A 21,509-nucleotide genomic window follows, 5' to 3' on the forward strand; every position below is an offset into this window, starting at 1 on the left:
CTTACGTAGATTGGTAGCTACAGGCTTCGCTATCTCATTGGCCGAACGAACGCAGCGCGTAATTTAAAATATTGTATCGGTAACAAAGCTGCCCTTCGAGGGCGGAGTTGTGCTCTCCGGCGGCGAAAGTCCAGATTTGGAGACCAGGTGTGAGTGAGCTGGTACCCGAGGAGGATCAAGTGGCACGTCTTCGGGTAAGTGTGCGGCTGGGCTGGAGTCCGGGTTACCAGTTCTTGCCCGCGCGGAATAGGCTTTAAGAAGGCGGAGCTGCAGCCATCGCTTTCTCTTAATGATGCATCTTTGTTCTCACCGTTAGCCTTGGGGTGAGGTTAGAGAAGAAGCCGAGGGATCCTGACACCACCTCCACAGCACTGGCTGGCGAGGCGCCCTGCTTGAGGCTTGGCCTTCTGCTTTTGGGGCCAGATTTCTGTGGACTTCTGGTCGCGTTCAGAAATGCCACCCCAAGACCGGGCACGGTGGCTCAAGCCTGTAATCCCAGCACTTTGGGAGGCAGAGGCGGGCGGATCACGAGGTCAGGAGATCGAGACCATCCTGGCCAACACGGTGAAACCCAGTCTCTACTAAAAACACAAAAAAATTAGCTGGGCGCGGTGGTGCACGCCTGTAGTCCCAGCTACTCGGGAGGCTGAGGCAGGAGAATTGCCACCCAGGAGGTGGAGATTGCAGTGAGCCAAGATCGCGCCACGGAGCTACAGCCTGGGCGACAATGTGAGACTCCGTCTAAAAAAAAAAACAAAAAAAAAAAACAAAGAAATGCCACCTCAAACTTCTCCCAATTGTTCATTAAGTGAACTTTCATTCCCTTCCCCTTTGCCGATAATTGGAGAAAGGAAATAGGGAGCCGGACCCGGTGTCCTGGGGTAAGGAACTTCTCATCTAAAATTCACAGCCTCTTCTGTTGCTAAAAGTTGTTCCTCCCCACGTTTTTGTCTCTTTTTAGACCTAGGCTGCCCCTGCCATCATGTCGCAAGGGATCCTTTCTCCACCAGCGGGCTTGCTGTCCGATGACGATGTCGTAGTCTCTCCCATGTTTGAGTCCACAGCTGCAGATTTGGGATCTGTGATACGCAAGAACCTTCTGTCAGACTGCTCTGTCATCTCTGCCTCCCTGGAGGACAAGCAGCAGGTAAAGGAACTGGGGATTGGCTGGGGCAGAAAGTTATATCCTCAGGCCAATAGTTGTCCATATGGGGTAATATGAGGTCAAAGACTAGCAATCCTGAATGGCTGAGAGATCAATTCAAAATTAAGAGTGTTTGGGACAAAATGGTTACCAAAAAAAAAAAAAAAAAAAAAAAAAAAAAAAAAAAATTAAGGGCATGATAAGTAAAAAAAAAATTTTTTTTAAGAGTTGTGTGTCCACAAGAACTATTGTTTGCGTTGCATTAATGAAATACCCTCAAGTGCATGCTCTCAGTTAATCTCTCAGGGAAAGAGAATAGTTATCTCTCTTTGCCTCGAGGCCCAGTGGTGCTAAATAATTAGCACAAGGTCATATAGGCATCATGTAAGTAGAATGTACAGTTCAGATTTTAATAGTATTACCACAGCTTCAATTCGTTGTAGCTTTCCTGCTAGGTCAGTGTTTCTCAGTCACAGCATTGTTGATGTTTGGGGCTAGACAGTTCTTCCGAGGATCTGTCCTGTGCGTTATGTTTAGCAGCATTCCTGGCCTCTACCCACTACATGTCAGTAGTGCCTTCCCACTCATGACAATCAAAACATGCCTTCAGGTATTGCTAAATGGCCCTTGGAGTGAAAATGACCCTGGCTGAGAAACACTGTACTAGGTCCTATGCTAAACATTAACGTACATTGTTACATTTTGTCCTCTTATAGAGTTTCTCTTAGACTTATAAAGTTTCATAAGAACATGGTCCTTGATGATGTCTCTCACTATGGACTGTCAGAGCTTCTCTGTTCCTAGGCCATAGTAGGTACTCTCTAAATATCTGGGGGGTTTTTTTGTTTTGTTTTGAGATGGAGTCACTCTGTTGCCCAGGCTGGAGTGCAGTGGCACAACTTCTGCCTTCTGGGCCCAAGCAACTCTCCCTGCCTCAGCCTCCTGAGTAGCTGGGATTACAGGCACCCACAACCAAGCCCAGCTAATTTTTGTATTTTTAGTAGAGATGGGATTTTGCTATGTTGCCCAGGTTGGTCTCGAACTCCTGACCTCAAGTGATCTGCCCCCCTCAGCCTCCGAAATTGCTGGGATTACAGGTGTGAGGCACTGCACCTAGCCTCTAAATATCTGTTGAATGAATGATGTTGGTGCTATTATTAACCCCATTCTGCAGATGAGGAAACTGAGGCAAAGAATTTAAAGAACTCATAGTCCAAGTTCACATAGTTACTAAGTGATGGAATTGGGACTCAAATTCAAGTGTGTCTGCTTCTGCTTTACTTTAGTATCACATACCAATTTTCATACCAGTCAACAAATTCTAACTCAGATCATTGGTGTGGCAAATCAGGTTTACAGGATAACGATAAGACAGGGAAGGGTGACAAAGTCATAAGAATGTCTATTTGGGTTGGAATAATTGTAAAACCAACAAGTAGCTGCTTGGAGACATTTAAGGGGAAATGGGGTAGTATTATCATGGTTCCTAGAAACTACTGTTTGCCCATTTGCTCAGAGGTAACTGCTGAAATTAATCTGTGGTTATGGGCTGGAATTGTACCACAGGTTCCATCTGAGGACAGTATGGAGAAGGTGAAAGTATACCTGAGGGTTAGGCCCTTGTTACCGTCAGAGCTGGAACGACAGGAAGATCAGGTGAGTGTCTGAGAAGGGAGGATTTAAGGTGAAATGCTGCAGCACAAAAGAGATTCCCAGAAATGCCTTCTGTGACAACTGTATTTTCTCTCCTCTCAGGGTTGTGTCCATATTGAGAATATGGAGACCCTTGTTCTACAAGCACCCAAGGACTCTTTTGCCCTGAAGAGCAACGAACGGGGAATTGGCCAAGCCACCCACAGGTTCACCTTTTCCCAGGTATGGAGGGTACTGGTCTGTGAACAAAGGACCAACATGTAAGGGCAACTTTATTCCCTCTTTAGAGGGAAAGCTTCTCTACTTGATTGTGAGTTCCTTGTATATGCACACTTACAATTTTGAGGGCCCTAGTTATATGTTAGTCACTATGTCAAGTAATATATGTATATCAATTCCAACAAGTTATATTGTTATCATTATTTCCTTATTTTCCTGACAAGGATAGTGTGGTGAATGTTAATATTCCTGAAGCCATGTGGCTAGTCATTGGTAGAGTTAGGACCTGAGTCTAGATCCATGTATCTCCAAAGCCCACACTTGGGGGCCATTTTATTGCCCCATTGTGTGTACAGCATCAGGCCTAGGGCATAACATTCCTTAAGTGTTTGTTGATTTGAGTGAAAGATAGACTAGCAGAGAGTGCTTAGTCCTCAGTGTTTGTGGAACAGCAGCAGCACTGCAGGAAGAAGCTGCTTGAGTGGTCTCCAGAGCCAACCACTCAGGAAGGAATATATCTGCAGCTTTGCACAGGAGGCAAGTGGGAGATGAAGGATAGGCCACTAAACATCTGGGTCTCTCTCTAGATCTTTGGGCCAGAAGTGGGACAGGCATCCTTCTTCAACCTAACTGTGAAGGAAATGGTAAAAGATGTACTCAAAGGCCAGAACTGGCTCATCTATACATATGGAGTCACTAACTCAGGGAAAACCCACACGATTCAAGGTGAGTAGTAATGCTTCACAGGATTCCTGATTGGCTGGTAATGGCGTTGTTTTTACCTTTTGATACTCTGAGTTAGGGGGAGAAAAACACTTGCCTCAGCTGTGCATCTTTCATATGCCTCCAGGTACCATCAAGGATGGAGGGATTCTTCCCCGGTCTCTGGCACTGATCTTCAATAGCCTCCGAGGCCAACTTCATCCAACACCTGATCTGAAACCCTCGCTCTCCAGTGAGGTAATTTGGCTAGACAGCAAGCAGATCCGACAGGAGGAAATGAAGAAGCTATCCCTGCTAAATGGAGGCCTCCAAGAGGTAAAGCATTGATATCCATGGCAGTGGAGGCAGGGGGTACGAATCTAGGGAACTTTTGTGCTTACTTTCTCCCTGTGCCCCTCCAGGAGGAGCTGTCCACCTCCTTGAAGAGGAGTGTCTACATTGAAAGTCGGATAGGTACCAGCACCAGCTTTGACAGTGGCATTGCTGGGCTCTCTTCCATCAGTCAGTATACCAGCAGTAGCCAGCTGGATGGTATGTATGATGACTGGGCTCTGCCAAGAAACAGTAGGAACCCACTCCCAGTTCCTAACAGCTGCCCGGAGTACAGACCAGAGGTTGCAATCTGAGGTCTGCCTTCCGAGGCCCCTGCAGGCCAAAAGAGAGATGAACTGCTCTAGGTTGATGCCCTATACATTGGCTTCTTCCCCAGAAACAAGTCACCGATGGGCACAGCCAGACACTGCCCCAGTACCTGTCCCAGCAGACATTCGCTTCTCCGTCTGGATCTCGTTCTTTGAGATCTACAATGAACTGCTTTATGACCTGTTAGAACCACCTAGCCAGCAGCGCAAGAGGCAGACTTTGCGGCTATGCGAGGATCAAAATGGCAATCCCTATGTGAAAGGTATGGGAAATGGGGGAAGCTGGCATGAATGCTGGAGGGCAATTGGGGAGAGACTGGCAAAAGAGTTGGATGTTCCCATCTTATACCCTTCTCTACTTTGGCCTCAGATCTCAACTGGATTCATGTTCAAGATGCTGAGGAGGCCTGGAAGCTCCTGAAAGTGGGTCGTAAGAACCAGAGCTTTGCCAGCACCCACCTCAACCAGAACTCCAGCCGCAGGTGAGTAGATTGTTAAGAATAAACTTCACTGTGTGCCAGGAAACATTAATGTTCTGCATGGTCATGGAAGATGTGCAATGAATTTCTGTTTTTCATAACTTCCAGTCACAGCATCTTCTCAATCAGGATCCTACACCTTCAAGGGGAAGGAGATATAGTCCCCAAGATCAGCGAGTAAGTTTTTCCATTTCAAAATTTGGGCTTCTTGGTCATAAATGGTAGTTATGAAAGCATGGGGGAGGTTCTTAGGGGAACTTGTTCTCCTTTTTGGGTGCAGAGATTCTTAGTGGGCCCTTCCCTCTCCAGAATTATACAAAGGGCCAGAAGGCTCATAACACATGAGGCCCTTGTCAGATCCTGTGCATCATTCTAGGCTGTCACTCTGTGATCTGGCTGGCTCAGAGCGCTGCAAAGATCAGAAGAGTGGTGAACGGTTGAAGGAAGCAGGAAACATTAACACCTCTCTGCACACCCTGGGCCGCTGTATTGCTGCCCTTCGTCAGAACCAGCAGAACCGGTGAGCTTTTGACTATAAGCCCTATGCTCTGCAATTTGCTAAGAGACTTCCTGGTCGCCACTGGTGCTAGGCTACCTCCAAAGGCTGCTGTTCTGCTCACAGCTCTAATATCTCTGATTCTCTGCCAGCTCAAAGCAGAACTTGGTTCCCTTCCGTGACAGCAAGTTGACTCGAGTGTTCCAAGGTTTCTTCACAGGCCGAGGCCGTTCCTGCATGATTGTCAATATGAATCCCTGTGCATCTACCTATGATGAGACTCTTCATGTGGCCAAGTTCTCAGCCATTGCTAGCCAGGTGAGAAGCTAGAGGTATGATGGGTATGCTCACTTGGAACTGGTAACTCTAAGAAAGCTCCTAGGGACTACTTACAGAGTCAAGTAAGATATATATTTTTTCTCTCTAGCTTGTGCATTCCCCACCTGTGCAACTAAGATTCCCATCCCTGCACTTACTCATCAAGGAACATAGTCTTCAGTCATCCCCCAGCTTAGAGAAAGGGGCTGAGGCAGATGCAGGCCTTGATAATGACACTGAAAATGAAGCCGACGTCTCCATGTATGGCAAAGAGGTGAGAATACAAGAAGGCTTTGGTGCAGCAGCTTAGTAGCTACACATTTTCCCTGGTGCCTTCCAGGTGGGCTTGTGCCTCTTGAGGGCATGGGCATCTGACCTCTGACATGTGTGTCTCTCCTAGGAGCTTCTACAAGTAGTGGAAGCCATGAAGGCACTGCTTTTGAAAGAACGACAGGAAAAGTTGCAGCTGGAGATGCAGCTCCGAGATGAAATTTGCACTGAGATGGTAGAACAGATGCAACAGCGGGAACAGTGGTGCAGGTACTAGCTGAGTGATCCCTCTTGCTCTGTCACCTGGGACAGAGGGCAGGAAGTAAGGAGTTGGGTGGAATTGTGCCTCAAGATCCGTCCCCCAAGTTCACTCCTCGGAATCTTCACTCACTTCTCTTTTCTCCTGTTTCTGACAGTGAACATTTGGACACCCAAAAGGAACTATTGGAGGAAATGTATGAAGAAAAACTAAATATCCTTAAGGAGTCACTGACAAGTTTTTACCAAGAAGAGATTCAGGTGAGTTGCCCTGAGCCAGCTCCAACTAACTGCTCAGATTTCCATCACTAGCTTGCCTGAAGTAAAGAGATTTTGTAAACTACTCCAGTAAGGGCAAGAATATATTTTCTCTATTCCTCTTAGTGCTTTGGGTTCAATCTATGTTTGGTGAATTAATTAAGGGTTTAGTTGGCCAGGAAATCATATTAAGTGCTAACAACAGGTTTTCAAGGGATCAGTGTCACAAGTGCTTTGCTTGTCTGTTCAGTCATCTGCCTCGGCAATATTTTTCTGGCTCTGCACAGAATTGTGCTCTCTGCTTCCCTCTTAGGAGCGAGATGAAAAGATTGAGGAGCTAGAAGCTCTCTTGCAGGAAGCCAGACAACAGTCGGTGGCCCAACAGCAATCAGGGCCTGAACTGTCCCTACGGCGGTCACAAAGGTTGGCAGCTTCTGCCTCCACCCAGCAGCTTCAGGAGGTTAAAGCTAAATTACAGCAGTGCAAAGCAGAGCTAAACTCCACCACTGAAGGTGAGGAAAGAGACAGGTAGGAAACATAACAGTGGTTCAGGGACGAGCTGTTACTCAAACCCAGGCCTTCTGACTCTTGCTCTAACATAATTTCTTAAACTGCAAGCTACAGCCCTGTGACATTCAATTTAGAATGCACATAGCTTCACTTTTTATATTTGCTACGAGCTACTTTTAACTCAGTTGAAGAGACTGGGCCAAGGCTAAAAAAAACCCCCACATATTTTATAAAGTTTCCTGTTTCCTTCCCTCAGAGTTGCATAAGTATCAGAAAATGTTAGAACCACCACCCTCAGCCAAGCCCTTCACCACTGATGTGGACAAGAAGTTAGAAGAGGGCCAGAAGGTAATTACCTTTCTCTGTTTACCAAACTCTTACCTAAGGCAATTTCCCATATTCAATACTCTATCACTGGTTCATGGGAAGACAAGATGCTGGAAAGTGGCTATTTCACTCAGCTCACTAGCCTTTCTAACTTTACTTCTCTTCAAATGGCTACCTGACCCCTGCAGATTATTATACTGGTTGCCCTTGCTCACAATCTGATTCCTACTTCCCCTTTTTCAGAATATAAGGATATTGCGGACAGAGCTTCAGAAACTTGGTGAGTCTCTCCAATCAGCAGAGAGAGCTTGTTGCCACAGCACTGGGGCAGGAAAACTTCGTCAAGCCTTGACCACTTGTGATGACATCTTAATAAAACAGGTTAGAGCAAACTACCCACTTCTCTCCTACTAGCGCACTCCAGTGTATATGTGAGAAAACAAAGAGGACCAGAAGAAAAAGATAAAGATTTTTAGGCTGAACAGAGTGACAGCAGTATATTTGCAAAATAAAGATAACTATTTTTTTGTTAAGCATTTACTAAGTACCAGGCACTATGCTAAGTAATTTATAGGCATTTTCTGTCACAACCACCTTAGGGAGGTAGTCACTGTTATATTTCATCTAAAAAACCATTGTTTTATGTACTGCTAAGAAAAAAACAATTTAGCTATGACATTTCTCATCAGTAAGATGCATCCTGATTCCAGAGATAGTAAAACCGTTTATCTTAGGCTGGGCGTGGTGGCTCACGCCTGTAATCCTAGCACTTTGGGAGGCCGAGGTGGGTGGATCACCTGAGGTCAGGAGTTCAAGACCAGCCTGGCCATCATGGTGAAACCCCATCTTAAAAAAAATAAAAATAAATAAATAAAACTGTAAGGTCAACATTTTATTTGATATCTAGAGACTAAGGTGCTTAGAAATTAAATTTACTCAAGCTCATACTACCTTATGGGTTAGATGTCCTATTCAGCACTGCTTATATTTTGGTCTCAGAAAATGCCCCCTTATCCAGTTATAAGCTCTGACCTTAAAGAGTTTTAATCTTTGAAGAAACAGTCATTAATAACTGGTAATCGGTGGTATGTATTAGCCCTGTTGTTTCTCTAATCTACCAGACGAAAGTGTTTTCTATGACTTTATTGATCTTCCTTAGGACCAGACTCTGGCTGAATTGCAGAACAACATGGTGCTAGTCAAACTGGACCTTCGGAAGAAGGCAGCATGTATTGCTGAGCAGTATCATACGGTGCTAAAACTCCAAGGCCAGGTTTCTGCCAAAAAGCGCCTTGGTGACAACCAGGAAAACCAGCAACCAAACCAACAGCCCCCAGGGAAAAAACCATTTCTTCGAAATTTACTTCCCCGGACACCAACCTGCCAAAGCTCAACAGACTGCAGCCCTTATGCCCGAATCCTACGCTCACGACGCTCCCCTTTACTCAAATCCGGGCCTTTTGGCAAAAAGTACTGAGGCTGTGGGGAAAGAGAAGAGCAGTCATGGCCCCGAGGTGGGTCAGCTACTCTTCTGAAGAAATAGGTCTTAAGTTTTACCATATATCAAGAAGGTTTTTTCCCACTTTTGTATTATAATCACCTATGTAATCTCATTTTTTTTTTTTTTTTACTTATATGGTTTCTATGCACAGAAAAAAAAGTTATATTAAAAATATTATTGTTCACTTTTTTTATTGAATTCCAAATGTAGCAAAATCATTAAAACAAATTATAAAGGAGGCAGAAAATTGAGAATCAAACATCATTCTGGACCATGGGAACCTTGAAAAAGCATGGCAGTGGAGACCAGTAACTAGTATACAGCTTGCCTAAGAAGGCTTAGTAAGAAATGAATTCAAGTAGTATTAGATATTCTAAACCTTCCTTAATATAAGATTAAGTGTCATATGTTAGGAGGTAAAAAAGTAACACAAAATTCTGGGAATAAGAATGAAGTCTGGACCCTGAGCTCAGAATGATCCACAGCATCTACTGTACAAATTCATTATAGCAGACATAGCATACTACCTCCTGCTGTATACAAATACACAGGCCTGAAACTCTCCAAGAGCACCACAAGAATGATTTCCTTTATCTCATCTAGATAAAGGCTGAAAAAAATATATTCTGTTGCAGATGGAAGGGAAAAAATAATAGACAACTACATTGAAAATTCATTAAAACAGACCAGCTTGAAGTGAGTTTATTCTTCTATGGATAGTCACAAACATTATTTCCAAATGTCTGTGAAATTGAAATTATCTATAATCCTACCTCCTTGCTTTGCTTTGGTAGGAGTATAGCTAACAATATAGCCATTTTTTGCCCTCAGTGAGGGCTATCAGCAGTCCCAAGCTCTGTGAGATTCTTTTTTGACCTTTTATTCAACTCTAGGAAGTTACTTCCAATTTGAAAGCTTTTAGAAAACCCCTCAAAACTGTTTTGGAAGATTGTCTCCGTAGAGTAAGAACAAATGGACAGCTCTATTCCACTTAAACCTAATCTCTGACATCAGCATAGGGATCCTGCTCAGCAAATCTAAGAGCAAGGTCATTTGTATCCATTGCTCTGACTTCTTCCTAGGGTACTCAGTGCCCTATTACTGCCAGCTGAGGGTAGAGTGGCAGAGTTTCCTCCTTTCTTTGCCTTTCTTCCACTTTCAGCAGCACTGACACTTCCTGTAGCATTGCCTGTGCTAAAGTGCTATTAAAGGGACTTTCTTGGGGGCAAAAAAATTTTAAAAAGCATTCAGAGAAGGCCAAGATCTAAGGCCACTCTGGACAGAAGTGAGATAGAAGTACTTCTAACTGGCAAGACAATGTCTGTTCCTGCCAGTATTCTGTCAGCCAGCCTCTGAGGGTAATTACACAAGCTGTCCCTATGGAGCTATGGCCATCTATAGAAACAAGAGCTGAGGTCCTTGGAACAGATGTACTGTGTGTTACATAGAGGTAAGGCTTAATTAAGATGAGTCTAACAATATGCTGGCTCGAGAGTAGCCAACTATGGTGTGACAGAAGACAAGTTGAGTGGAGAAACTCTGCGTGTGGGGGTGTTATTAGCAGACAGTGAAGCAGGCAGGAAAAAAGGAGCAGGCACCTCGGTGGTGGAAGTCTCGCCTTGGTTCCGAAGCTGTAGGATTTGCCGGAGTAAGGCCTTACCTTCTTCTCGGGTCTGCAACAAAGTCAGGCAAATGTTTCAAAACATGTCCAGAGCTAGTCTCAAAAACAAGTTATTAAGATGCTGATATATAGCCAGGTGTGGTGATTCACGCCTGTAATCCCAGCACTTTGGGAGGCCAAGGCGGGAGAATCACCTGAGGTCGGGAGTTCAAGACCAGCCTGACCAACATAAAGAAACCCTGTCTGTACTAAAAATACAAAATTAGCTGGGTATGGTGGCCCATTCCTGTAATTGCAGATACTCGGGAGACTGAGACAAGAGAATCACTTGAACCCAGGAGGCAGAGGTTGTGATGAGCCAAGAGTACACCACTGCACTCCAGCCTAGGCAAACAAGGGCGAAACTCCGTCTCAAAAAACAAACAAACCAAAAGATGTTGATATACAAGTTCCATAGATCAAGACAGGCACGTAGCTTGTTTTTTTTTTTTTTTTTTTTTTTTTTTTTTTTTAAGATGGGGTCTCACTGTGTCACCCAGGCTACAGTGCAGTGGTGTGATCAAGGCTCACTATAGCCTCAACCTCTCAGGTTCAAGTCCTCTGTCACCTCAGCCTCCCAAGTAGCTGGGACCACAGGCATGCACCACCAAACCTGGCAAAATTTATTTTTGGTAGAGACAACATCTCCCTTTGTTACCCAGACTGTTCTTAAACTCCTTTTGAGCTCAAGCGATCCTCCTGCCTCAGCCTCCCAAACTGCTGGGATTATAGGTGTGAGCTACTGTGCCTGGCCCAGGTAGGCTTTCCACTTAAATTATTCCTTCCACCCCCACAGCATGGTAAAGATCTTGTGTTCTAGCCTAAAATCCAAACCTTTTATTAAAGAACTGATACTCACATCATTGAAGGCACAACACTTTTGTGCACAAGTTGAAGCTTCATCCCACAGTTTGCACTTAAAATAGTACTGGGCCAGATAGCGGAAAGCAGTGCTTTCCTCCAAGTGTTCTACTATTTCCTAGAAAGGGAAAGCAAAATGACTGAGGTGACAGTAATAATAAAAGCAACATAATTCTCATGGTATGATACATACCCCACAGGAATAGATATCTTGGATATATTTGATGTAACACTGGGCAGCCTGTTCTGACTCAGTCAACTGTTCATGAAGCCTACAAAAGAAACTGGTCTTTTAAGTACAAATGATATCTCAAAGCAACTTAATGATAAAAAGTAAAAGTACACAAGACCAAAAAAACAACAAGACATAGGTAAGTATCAATTTTGACATAAATGATACCCTCGGAACTAGAATAGTATTAGATGTGATAGTTACTGTTATAAAAGCTTAAAATCATTACTCTGCTAATGATGGAAGGAGAGTTAATAAACATTACTATCTAAGCTAGATAATACTTCCTTGCAAAAATTCTCGAGGATTACCCAGAGTAAGGTGGCTCATGCTTGTGATCTCAGCACTTTGGAAGGCCAAGGCGGGCAGATCACTTGAGGTCAGGAGTTTGAGATCAGCCTGGCCCACAAGGTGAAACCCCATCTCTACTTTAAAAAAAAAAAAAAAAAAAAAAAAGAAATACAAAAATTAGCCAGGCGTTGTGACACATGCCTGTCATCCCGCCTCAGGAGGCTGGGGAAGGAGAACTGCTTGAACTCGGGAGGTAGAGGTTGCAATGAGCCCAGATTGTGCCAGTACACGCCAGCCTTAGCCACAGAGTAAGACTCTGACTCAAAAAAAAAAAAAAAAAAAAAAAGGCCGGGCGCGGTGGCTCAAGCCTGTAATCCCAGCACTTTGGGAGGCCGAGACGGGTGGATCACGAGGTCAAGAGATCGAGACCATCCTGGTCAACATGGTGAAACCCCGTCTCTACTAAAAATACTAAAAATTAGCTGGGCATGGTGGCGTGTGCCTGTAATCCCAGCTACTCAGGAGACTGAGGCAGGAGAATTGCCTGAACCCAGGAGGCGGAGGTTGCGGTGAGCCGAGATCGCGCCATTGCACTCCAGCCTGGGTAACGAGAGCGAAACTCCGTCTCAAAAAAAAAAAAAAAAAAAAAAAAAAGCCAGGGGTGGGGGACGACTCAGTGGCTCACCCCTGTAATCCCAGCACTTTGGGAGGCCGAGGTAGGCAGATCAGAAGGTCAGGAGATCAAGACCAGCCTGACCAACATGGTAAAATCCCATCTCTACTAAATACTGTATATATTTAGCTCAGTGTCATATGCACCTGTAATCCCAGCTACTTGGGAGGCTTAGGCAGGAAAATCATCTGAACCCAGGAGGCGGAGGTTGTGCTCCAGCTTGGGCAACAGAGCAAAAATCTATCTCAAAAAAAAAGAGGCCGGGTGCAGTGGCTCACCACTGTAATCCCAGCACTTTGGGAGGCCAAGGCAGGCAGATCACCTGAGGTCAGGAGTTCTAGACCAGAATGACCAACATGGAGAAACCCCAACCCTACTAAAACTACAGAATTAGCCGGGCGTGATGTCAGATGCCTGTAATCCCAGCTAGTTAGGAGGCTGAGGCAGGAGAATCGCTTGAACCCGTGAGGCAGAGGTTGTGGTGAGCCAAGACTGCACCATGGTACTCCAGCCTGGGCAACAAGAGCGAAACTCCATCTCAAAAAAAAAAAGAAACTTTTTGCCTACTATTTGAGTTATTCCTAATTTTTCCGGCCCTTGTCAGGAAATTAACATTAAAAGTAGTTTTCCTACACTGCTCTGACACAAAAATTTCATCATTTCTTTCTTCAAATCATTCTTGATCCCTTGCTTTAATAGGAAAGCAACTGCCCTCCTTCAAGGGAAGTGGCATTCTTTTTTTTTTGAGACAGAGTTTCACTCTTGTCACCCAGTTGGAGTGCAATGGCGCAATCTCAGCTCACTGCAACCTCCACCTCCAGGGTTTAATCAATTCTCCTGCCTCAGCCTCCCGAGTAGCTGGGATTACAGGCAACCGCCACCATGCCTGGCTAATTTTTGTATTTTTAATAGAGACAGGGTTTCACCATGTTGGCCAGGCTGTTCTCAAACTGCTGATCTCAGGCGATCCACCTGCCTCGGGTTCCCAAAGCATTGGGATTACAGGCATGAACCACCACGCCCAGCCAGAAGTGGCATTCTCTAGGGTCAAAATGGCTACATTCGCAGACAGCTTTCACACATCCTGCTACATCCCCACACCCATGTAGAATGATGGGTAGATAGGAGGCTCTAGAGCATGCAGGACCCACCATCCCAGAGAAGCCCACAGAAATATCAATAGAATTTCACTCCTTTCACTCACTTTGCCAGTTTCACCAGAGCCATTTTCTCCACATCTCCCACGGCGTAAGCTCTCCAATAACACTGTCAAAAAAATAAACTGGTAATTTTGACCATCGTCCCATGTGCCATTACTAAATCATACGAAGGTTAAGACCCTGCAAGCCTCCCAGAAGTTCAGATTTATAGAATGCAAGGCATTTTTACTAGTTCTGATAGGTCTAGGCTACATACTGACATTTCCACTGATGATCCTGGCCCAGCTTTGCTTTCATAATATGTATCTATAAATATTCAGACTTTCCTATGTACCTATATCAGAATAAGGGAAAAATTAAAGCACAGATAGACCCACGTTCATCTAAACAGCAGATTTCCACCCAAATTCTTCAGGACCCAATTTAAGGTACCTTTTTGGCTTCCACTAGTTGATTGAGTTTCTCGTAACACTCTCCTAAAGCAACCAGCATGCGAGAATCATTGGGTCTGAGAAAGAAGAATAGGCAGTCTGAGCAAAGACTTTACAGAACCTGAAGTTCTCCCTTGAGGAACCAGTATGCCACTATTTCAAATCTATGAAACAACTGGACTTTAACCTAATGCTCCATATAATAGATTACTTTGTGTTCGTATTTATACTATTAACCCGTTAGTGAAATATACTAAATGAAAATAACCAAACAGCATTTAGCAAGTTTAAACTCAGGTCTCCAAGAGTCAAAACCATCGTGATTTGACAATAGCTATCAAAAGGGAAAAAAATGTTATTAGCTCCTGCCACATCAGACACATTGTCAAGTGACCAGACTTACCGAAGCTGGTGGGCTCGTCTATAATAATAAAGGCAGTAAAATGGCATCTTAAGGATTTCATAGGTCTGCCCAAGGCCATACCAAGCTCTGTAGTCCCGCTTGTTGACTTCAATGGCATGTCTAAGAAACAGAAAAGACAGACTGCTAAGAAGGCAGAATCAAAGTTAGCAACTTGCAGGCTTAGAGGCTCCTAACATCACAGAAATCTGCTCCACCTCACCCCACTCTAGATAATCACCTATAAGCCTGGATAGCAGCAGATGTGTTCTTCATCTCCATGTACTCATGTCCCATCAGTGTCCAGGCACCCAGATACCGAGGATTTAATTTCAGGGCTCTCTGGAAATATAAGGCTGCTTTCTCATGCTGAGAACGTAAACTGTAATAATTGCCTGATTAAAAATCAAACAAAAAAAATGAATAATCAGAAAGGTAAAAATAAAAGACCATTAAAATAGATAGCATTTCACCAAATGGGCATGAAACCATAACCCACTCCCTCTAAAGTCCTGGCAAAACAGCCAAATTGTACAAAAGGGAAATACCATTCCCTTAGGAAATATACATTCTGGTTTTAAAAAAAAGAAAAAGTATTTTAAGCTGGGTACAGTGGCTCATGCCTGTAATCCCAGCACTGTGGGAGGCCGAAGCGGGCAGATCACGAGGAGTTTGAGACCAGCCTGACCAACATAATAAAACTCCGCCTCTACTAAAAATACAAAAATTCACTGGCCGTGGTGACATATGCCGGTAATCCCAGCTACTCAGGAGGTTGAGGCAGGAGAATCACTTGAACCCGGGAGGCAGAAGTTGCAGTGAGCCAAGATAGCGCCACTGCATTCCAGCCTGGGTGACAGAGTGAGATTCTGTCTCAAGAAAAAAAAAAGTATTCCTGCAAAATTTTCTTCCTTTTAATATCACCTGGATATACCATTTATATACATATTCCCTTCTTTTTTTCTTTCTCTTTTTCTGAGACAAAGTCTTGCTTTGTCACTTAGGCTGCAATGCAAGAGTGCCATCACAGCCCACTGCAGCCTCAACCTCCTGAGCTCAAGTGATCCTCCCACGTAAGGCTTCCAAATAGCTGGGACCACAGGCACATGCCACCAAGCCTGGGTAATTTTTATATTTTTTTGTGGAGACAGGGTTTCCCTATGTTGCCACAGTGGTCTCAAACTCCTGAGCTCAAGCGATCCTCCTGCCTCAGTCTCCCACAATGCTGGAATTAAAGGCATGAGCCACCACATCTGGCCTATATACACATTTTCTTAGATTATGCTTTACATTGGCGGATTTCAAACTATATTCCTTGGAGCCTAGGTTTCTAAAGACCCAGGATGGGCATAGTGAATCAAGCCTGTAATCCAGCAGCACTTTGGGAGGCCAAGGCAAGCAGATCACCTGAGGTCAGAAGTTCGAGACCAGCCTGGCTAACACGGCAAAACCCTGTCTCTACTAAAAATACAAAAATTAGCTGGGGTTGGTGGCATGCACCTGTAGTCCCAGCTATTTCAGAAGCTAAAGCAGGAGAATTTCTTGAACCCGTGAGGCGGAGGTTGCAGTGAGTCAAGATGGTGCCACTGCACTCCAGCCTGGGTAACAAGATTGAAAGTGCATCTCAGAAAAAAAAAAAAAAAGGTAGCTCTCTGGCCAGGTACAGTGGCTCACACCTGTAATTCCAGCACTTTGAGAGGCAGAGGTGGGCAGATCACCTAAGGTTGGGCGTTCGAGACTAGCCTGACCAACATGGAGAAACCCCATCTCTACTAAAAATATAAAATTAGCCAGGTGTGGTGGCACACGCTTGTAATCCCAGCTACTCGGGAGGGGGAGGCAGGAGAATCACTTGCACCCAGGAGGTGGAGGTTGCAGTGAGCCAAGATCGTGCCATTGCACTCTAGCCTGGGCAACAAGAATGAAACTCCATCTGAAAAAAAAAAAAAAAGGTAGTGCTCTAAGTTTCCCTCTTACAGGATAATCAAAGCAGTTCTATTTTCATTGGTCTTAAAAAATAAAAGTGAAAGATTTCAGCTGAGGAAAGTATAAAAGCTATCTGTCTTACATCAATTGGTGAATAAACAAAATATGGAATATCCAAACACGGAATACTACTCAGCAACAAAAGGAACTACTGATACATGATACAACATGGATAAACCTCAAAAGCATGCTAATGGATGGGAGGCTGAAGCGGGAAGATCACTTAAGGCCAGGAGTTTGAGACCAGCATGGGCAACATAGTGAGACCCTGTCTCTGAAACTAAAAATTAGCCAGGTGTGGTGGTACAGTACTGTAGTTCCAGCTACTCCAGAGGCTGAGGTAGGAGAAAGCTTGAGCCCAGGAGTTCATGCCACTGGACGCCACCCTGGGTGAGAGAGAGACCCTATCCAAAAAAAAAATGCTAACTGAAAGAAGCCAGACAATAAGACTAAATATTACAAGAATCCATTTATATTAAATTCCTGGAATAGGCAAAACTATAGAGAAGGAAGCAAAGCAGTGGTTACTGGGGGATGGGAATTGGACTGACTGCAAATATACATGAGGGAACTTTTTGGGGTGATGGAATATTCTAAACTGGATTGTGGTAATGGTTACAAACTGTATAAATTTACAAAAACACATTGAAATGTAAATGTAACATTTTATGGTATGTAAGTTATACCTCAATAAAGCTATGTTTTTTGTTTTCTGGGTTTTTTTTTTTTTTTTTTTTTTTGAGACGGAGTTTCGCTCTTGTTGCCCAGGCTAGAGTGTACGTCTGTGTAGTATACGTCTGTGTAGTATATATATGTGTATATAAAATGCTGCCTCTCAGAGATTGTGACAGACAGGTACAGAAGGGAGCAAGTCATATCAAGACATAAGAGCAAAACCAGCCAGGACTAAACAAGTAGGAGATTCTTGCCATCACTCTACTCTTAAGATTGTCTCATTCTCTCAGGTCCTCAGCTTCCTTTCCTTCTCTCCATCCTTCTTTCTCCTTTTCACTTCCTCTGAACTATATATCTATAATATGAAAGCTAAAGTATATTTTTTGTCATATCTAATGTTCCCTGCTTTAATTTTTTAAGGTAGGTAGGCTGAATTCAACAAAGATTTATTGACTATATGTCAGAAATTTTACTGGGCACTACAGATATACTGAGGAAAAAAACAGTTCATTAGGCATTTGCCTCAAATGATTATTAAAACAAAGAAAAAAAGAAACTTCTTTTTTTTTGGAGACGGAGTTTCGCTCTTGTTACCCAGGCTGGAGTGCAATGGTGTGATCCCGGCTCACCGCAACCTCCGCCTCCTGGGTTCAGGCAATTCTCCTGCCTCAGCCTCCTGAGTAGCTGGGATTACAGGCACACGCCACCATGCCCAGCTAATTTTTTGTATTTTTAGTAGAGATGGGGTTTCACCATGTTGACCAGGATGGTCTCGATCTCTTGACCTCGTGATCCACCCGCCTCGGCCTCCCAAAGTGCTGGGATTACAGGCTTGAGCCACCGCGCCCGGCAAAAAAAGAAACTTCTAAATAATTATTCTTCATATATGTGCTGGGTTTTGTTGTTGTTGTTGTTGTTGTTGTTTTCTGAGACAGTCTCGCTGTCACCCAAGCTGGAGTGCAGTGACACAATCTCAGCTTACTGCAGCCTCCACCTCTTAGGTTCAAGCAATTCTCCTGCTTCATCCTCCCAAGTACGGGGATTATAGGTGCCCACCAACACGCCTAGCTAATTTTTGTATTTTTAGTAGAGAGAGAGTTTTACCATGTTGACCAGGCTGGTCTCAAACTCCTGACCTCAAGTGTTTTACCTGCCTTGGCCTCCCAAAGTGCTGGGACTACAGGCAATGAGCGACCACATCTGGCCTAATTTTTTTTTTTTTTAATAGAGATGGGGTCTCACTATCTAATGCCAGATGGTGTTGCTCAGGCTGGACTCAAACCCTGGGCTTGAGCTATCTCCTGCCTCAGCCTCACAAATCACTAAGACTACTGATGCTAGTAATCATGCCTGGCTTTCTTTGATTTTAACTGTCTCCATTTTAAAAAGAACTGTTAAAAATATGTCAAAAAAAGAACTGTTCATTATGTTCCCTATCTCTATTTCCTTTCATCATGTAAAGGGTACTGGAACCAAGCATGGTGGCTGACGCCTATAATCCTAGTACTTTGGGAGGCTAACTAAGGCTGGAGATCACTTGAGCCCAGGAGTTCAAGGTTACAGTGAGCTATGATCAAGACCCTGTCTCTATATTAAAAAATAATAATAAAATAAAATAGGCTGGGCGCAGTGGCTCACGCCTGTAATCCCAGCAGTTTGGAAGGCCAAAGCAGGTGGATCACCCAAAACCAGGAGTTCAAGACCAGCCTGACCTACATGGCAAAACTCTGTCTCTACTAAAAATAATACAAAAATTAGCCGGGCATGGTGGTGGGCACCTGTAAGCCCAGCTACTCAGGAGGCTGCAGCAGGAGAATTGCTTGAACCCAGGAGGCAGAGGTTGTAATAAGCCAAGGCTGTGCAACGGCACTCCAGCCTGGGCAACACAGCAAGACTACATCTCAAATACAAAATAAAATAAAGCTGGTGCGGTCATTCACGCATGTAATCCCAGCAATTTGGGAGGCCGAGGGGGTTGGATCATTTGAAGTCAAGAGTTCAAGACCAACCTGGACAACATGGTAAAACCCCAACCCTACTGAAAATACAAAAATCAGCCAGGTGTGGTGTCACATGCCTGTAATCCCAGCTACTCGGGAGGCTGAGGCAGGAGAATTGGTTGAACTTGGGAGGCAGAGGTTGCAATGAGCTGAGATTATTTCACCACACTCCAGCCTGAGTAAAAAAGAGCAAAACTCCATGTCAAAAAATAAATAAAATAAAATAAAGGGCAATGATATCAATCTGGTTACCCAATCACCAATTCCTGTCTGTTCTAGTTCCTAAATAACTTTTAAATCCAATTGCTGGCCAGGCGCACGGTGGTTCATGCTTGTAATCCCAGCACTTTGGGAGGCCAAGGTTGGCAACCTCCGGGAACTCGAGACCAATCTGGCCAATGTGGCAAAACCCTGTCTCTACTAAAAATACAAAAAATTAGCAGAAAAATATAAAAAATTAGTGGTGGCGGGCGCCTGTAATCTCAGCTACTCAGGAGTCTGGGCAGGAGTACTGCTTGAACCCAGGAGGTGGAGGCTGCACTAATCCAAGATCACGCCATTGCACTCCAGTCTAGGCAACAAGAGCGAAACTCCATGTCTAAATAAATAAATAAATCCAATTGCCTCCCTCCATTCCTCCTGCCAATACATCAATTTAGGCTGTCATTCCTAGGACTAAATTATTGTAACACCCCCCTACCTGGCCTCCCTGCCTCTAGTCTTGCCCTTTCTTTTCTTTTGTTTCTTTCTTTTTTTTTTTAAGATGGAGTTTCACCATGTTGGCCAGGCTGGTCTTGAACTCCTGACCTCAGGTGATCCGCCCACCTCAGCCTCCCAAAGTGCTGAGATTACAGACGTGAGCCACCGCACCCAGCCGTCTTGCCCTTTCTCTAATCCTTCCAGCACACTGTCTCCAGCCATCTTTTTTTTTTTTTTTTTTAATTTCTAAAGAAAATTTTTTAGAGGTGGAGTCTTTTTTTTTTTTTTTTGAGACGGAGTTTCGCTCTTGTTACCCACGCTGGAGTGCAATGGCGCGATCTCGGCTCACCGCAACCTCCGCCTCCCGGGTTCAGGCAATTCTCCTGCCTCAGCCTCCTGAGTAGCTGGGATTACAGGCACGTGCCACCATGCCCAGCTAATTTTTTTGTATTTTTAGTAGAGACGGGGTTCCACCATGTTGACCAGGATGGTCTCGATCTCTTGACCTCGTGATCCACCTGCCTCGGCCTCCCAAAGTGCTGGGATTACAGGCTTGAGCCACCACACCCGGCCTGAGGTGGGGCCTTACTATGTTGCCTGGGTTGGACTCTAACTCCTGAGCTCAAGTAATCCTTCCACCACAGCCTCTGGAGTAGCTGGGACTATAGGCATACACAACTGTGCCCAGCTCTTGACCACTTTAGAAAGGCATCAAGGCTCTTCAAGATCTAGCCCCTGTTTGTACATTCTTACTGCCCACACCAAGCCTCAGGCACAGTGAACTATTTCAAGCACAATGTCTGCTGCACCCTTCAATGCCTCTGTATTGGGATGCCCTTCTGAAGTCAACCCTTCTCCCTTCTTGAGTTCTTTTTCTTCTGCCCATCCTTTAAGCATCACCTTCTCTAAGAAGCCTTCCCTAATCTCAGGCTAATTAGATGCTTTTCCTATATATTCCCTTAGCATCTTTGGTTTACCTTAATCATAACACTCAACGCACTGAATTATAGTTGTTTTCTTTTGGTCATCTTCAATAGGCAACTTGGATAGATATTAAACACAAGGCAGTGCCTGGCACACAGGATGCAAAGGAGATGCTTTCCAAATAAACTAGAGTCTCAGTCTCACCATAATGGAATTTATGATTTATTTATAATGCTCTGATACTGAAAAGATCATTTGGTCCTTGTTAAACTGTGTTCTCACAGAATTCTTTTTCTTCTTTGAGACGGAGTCTAGCTCTGTCACCCAGGCTGGAGTGCAAAGGCACGATCTTGGCTCACTGCAGTCTCTGCCTCCCAGGTTCAAGAGATGCTTCTACTTAAGCCTCTCGAGTAGCTGGAACTATAGGCATGCGCCACTACACCCAGCTAATTTTTTTGTATTTTTAGTAGAGACAGAATTTTGCCATGTTGGCCAGGCTGGTCTCAAACTCCTCCAAGTGATCTTCCTACCTTAGCCTCTCAAAGTGCTGGGATTACAGGAATGAGCCACCACATAACTTCTTCAAGGGCTAAAAAAAATTTACTGAACTACTGATGCTGACAGATTAAAATTCCATCTGTTTATTAACAATATCCTAAACCTGGAAAGGTACAAATATATGATGTCAACGTAATGTGACCAAACCCAGGAACAGGGAAG

At 44.3% G+C, this 21,509-nt stretch overlaps 2 protein-coding genes across 4 annotated transcripts in view; one reads left to right on the forward strand and one right to left on the reverse strand.

Annotated features, from left to right (window-relative positions):
• Positions 1–74: 74 nt before the first annotated feature.
• On the forward strand, positions 75–8,955 carry KIF20A (kinesin family member 20A). Of its 3 annotated transcripts, none has more exons than XM_003933947.4 (19): positions 75–194; positions 962–1,147; positions 2,711–2,800; positions 2,900–3,019; positions 3,604–3,742; positions 3,867–4,054; positions 4,141–4,270; positions 4,449–4,643; positions 4,751–4,862; positions 4,968–5,036; positions 5,236–5,379; positions 5,508–5,673; positions 5,783–5,947; positions 6,074–6,213; positions 6,360–6,462; positions 6,773–6,971; positions 7,226–7,317; positions 7,540–7,677; positions 8,456–8,955. In XM_003933947.4, exons 2-19 carry the CDS (start codon positions 983–985, stop codon positions 8,771–8,773), a joined length of 2,673 nt encoding a protein of 890 aa, XP_003933996.2. In that variant the 5' UTR covers positions 75–194; positions 962–982; the 3' UTR covers positions 8,774–8,955. The 3 variants fall into 3 exon arrangements, with proteins under 3 accessions (XP_003933996.2, XP_074236026.1, XP_074236023.1); XM_074379922.1 differs by lacking the exon at positions 75–194 and adding an exon at positions 1,861–1,954 and having other exon boundaries at positions 1,064–1,147; XM_074379925.1 differs by lacking the exon at positions 962–1,147.
• A 16-nt stretch (positions 8,956–8,971) lies between these two features.
• The window catches only part of CDC23 (cell division cycle 23), a 28,266-nt gene continuing 15,728 nt past the window's right edge, over positions 8,972–21,509 (reverse strand). The window contains exons 10-16 of the mRNA XM_003933948.3: positions 14,747–14,900; positions 14,509–14,628; positions 14,107–14,182; positions 13,719–13,780; positions 11,512–11,590; positions 11,317–11,436; positions 8,972–10,470 (exon numbers count right to left, since the gene is read on the reverse strand). Of these exons, the coding sequence (XP_003933997.1) occupies positions 10,300–10,470; positions 11,317–11,436; positions 11,512–11,590; positions 13,719–13,780; positions 14,107–14,182; positions 14,509–14,628; positions 14,747–14,900 (782 nt within the window). The 3' untranslated portion in view covers positions 8,972–10,299. The remainder of the gene's footprint in view (positions 10,471–11,316; positions 11,437–11,511; positions 11,591–13,718; positions 13,781–14,106; positions 14,183–14,508; positions 14,629–14,746; positions 14,901–21,509) is intronic.

Source organism: Saimiri boliviensis, chromosome 1, assembly GCF_048565385.1.
Source record: "Saimiri boliviensis isolate mSaiBol1 chromosome 1, mSaiBol1.pri, whole genome shotgun sequence".
Classification (NCBI taxonomy): domain Eukaryota; kingdom Metazoa; phylum Chordata; class Mammalia; order Primates; family Cebidae; genus Saimiri; species Saimiri boliviensis.

Bases quoted from the DNA above. Each gene is read 5' to 3' on its own strand.
- KIF20A (XM_003933947.4), top strand. From the start codon at position 983: ATGTCGCAAGGGATCCTTTCTCCACCAGCGGGCTTGCTGTCCGATGAC. The intron at 4,863-4,967 runs GTGAGTAGATTG...CATAACTTCCAG, and splicing joins AACCAGAACTCCAGCCGCAG to TCACAGCATCTTCTCAATCA. The intron at 5,037-5,235 runs GTAAGTTTTTCC...GCATCATTCTAG, and splicing joins ATAGTCCCCAAGATCAGCGA to GCTGTCACTCTGTGATCTGG.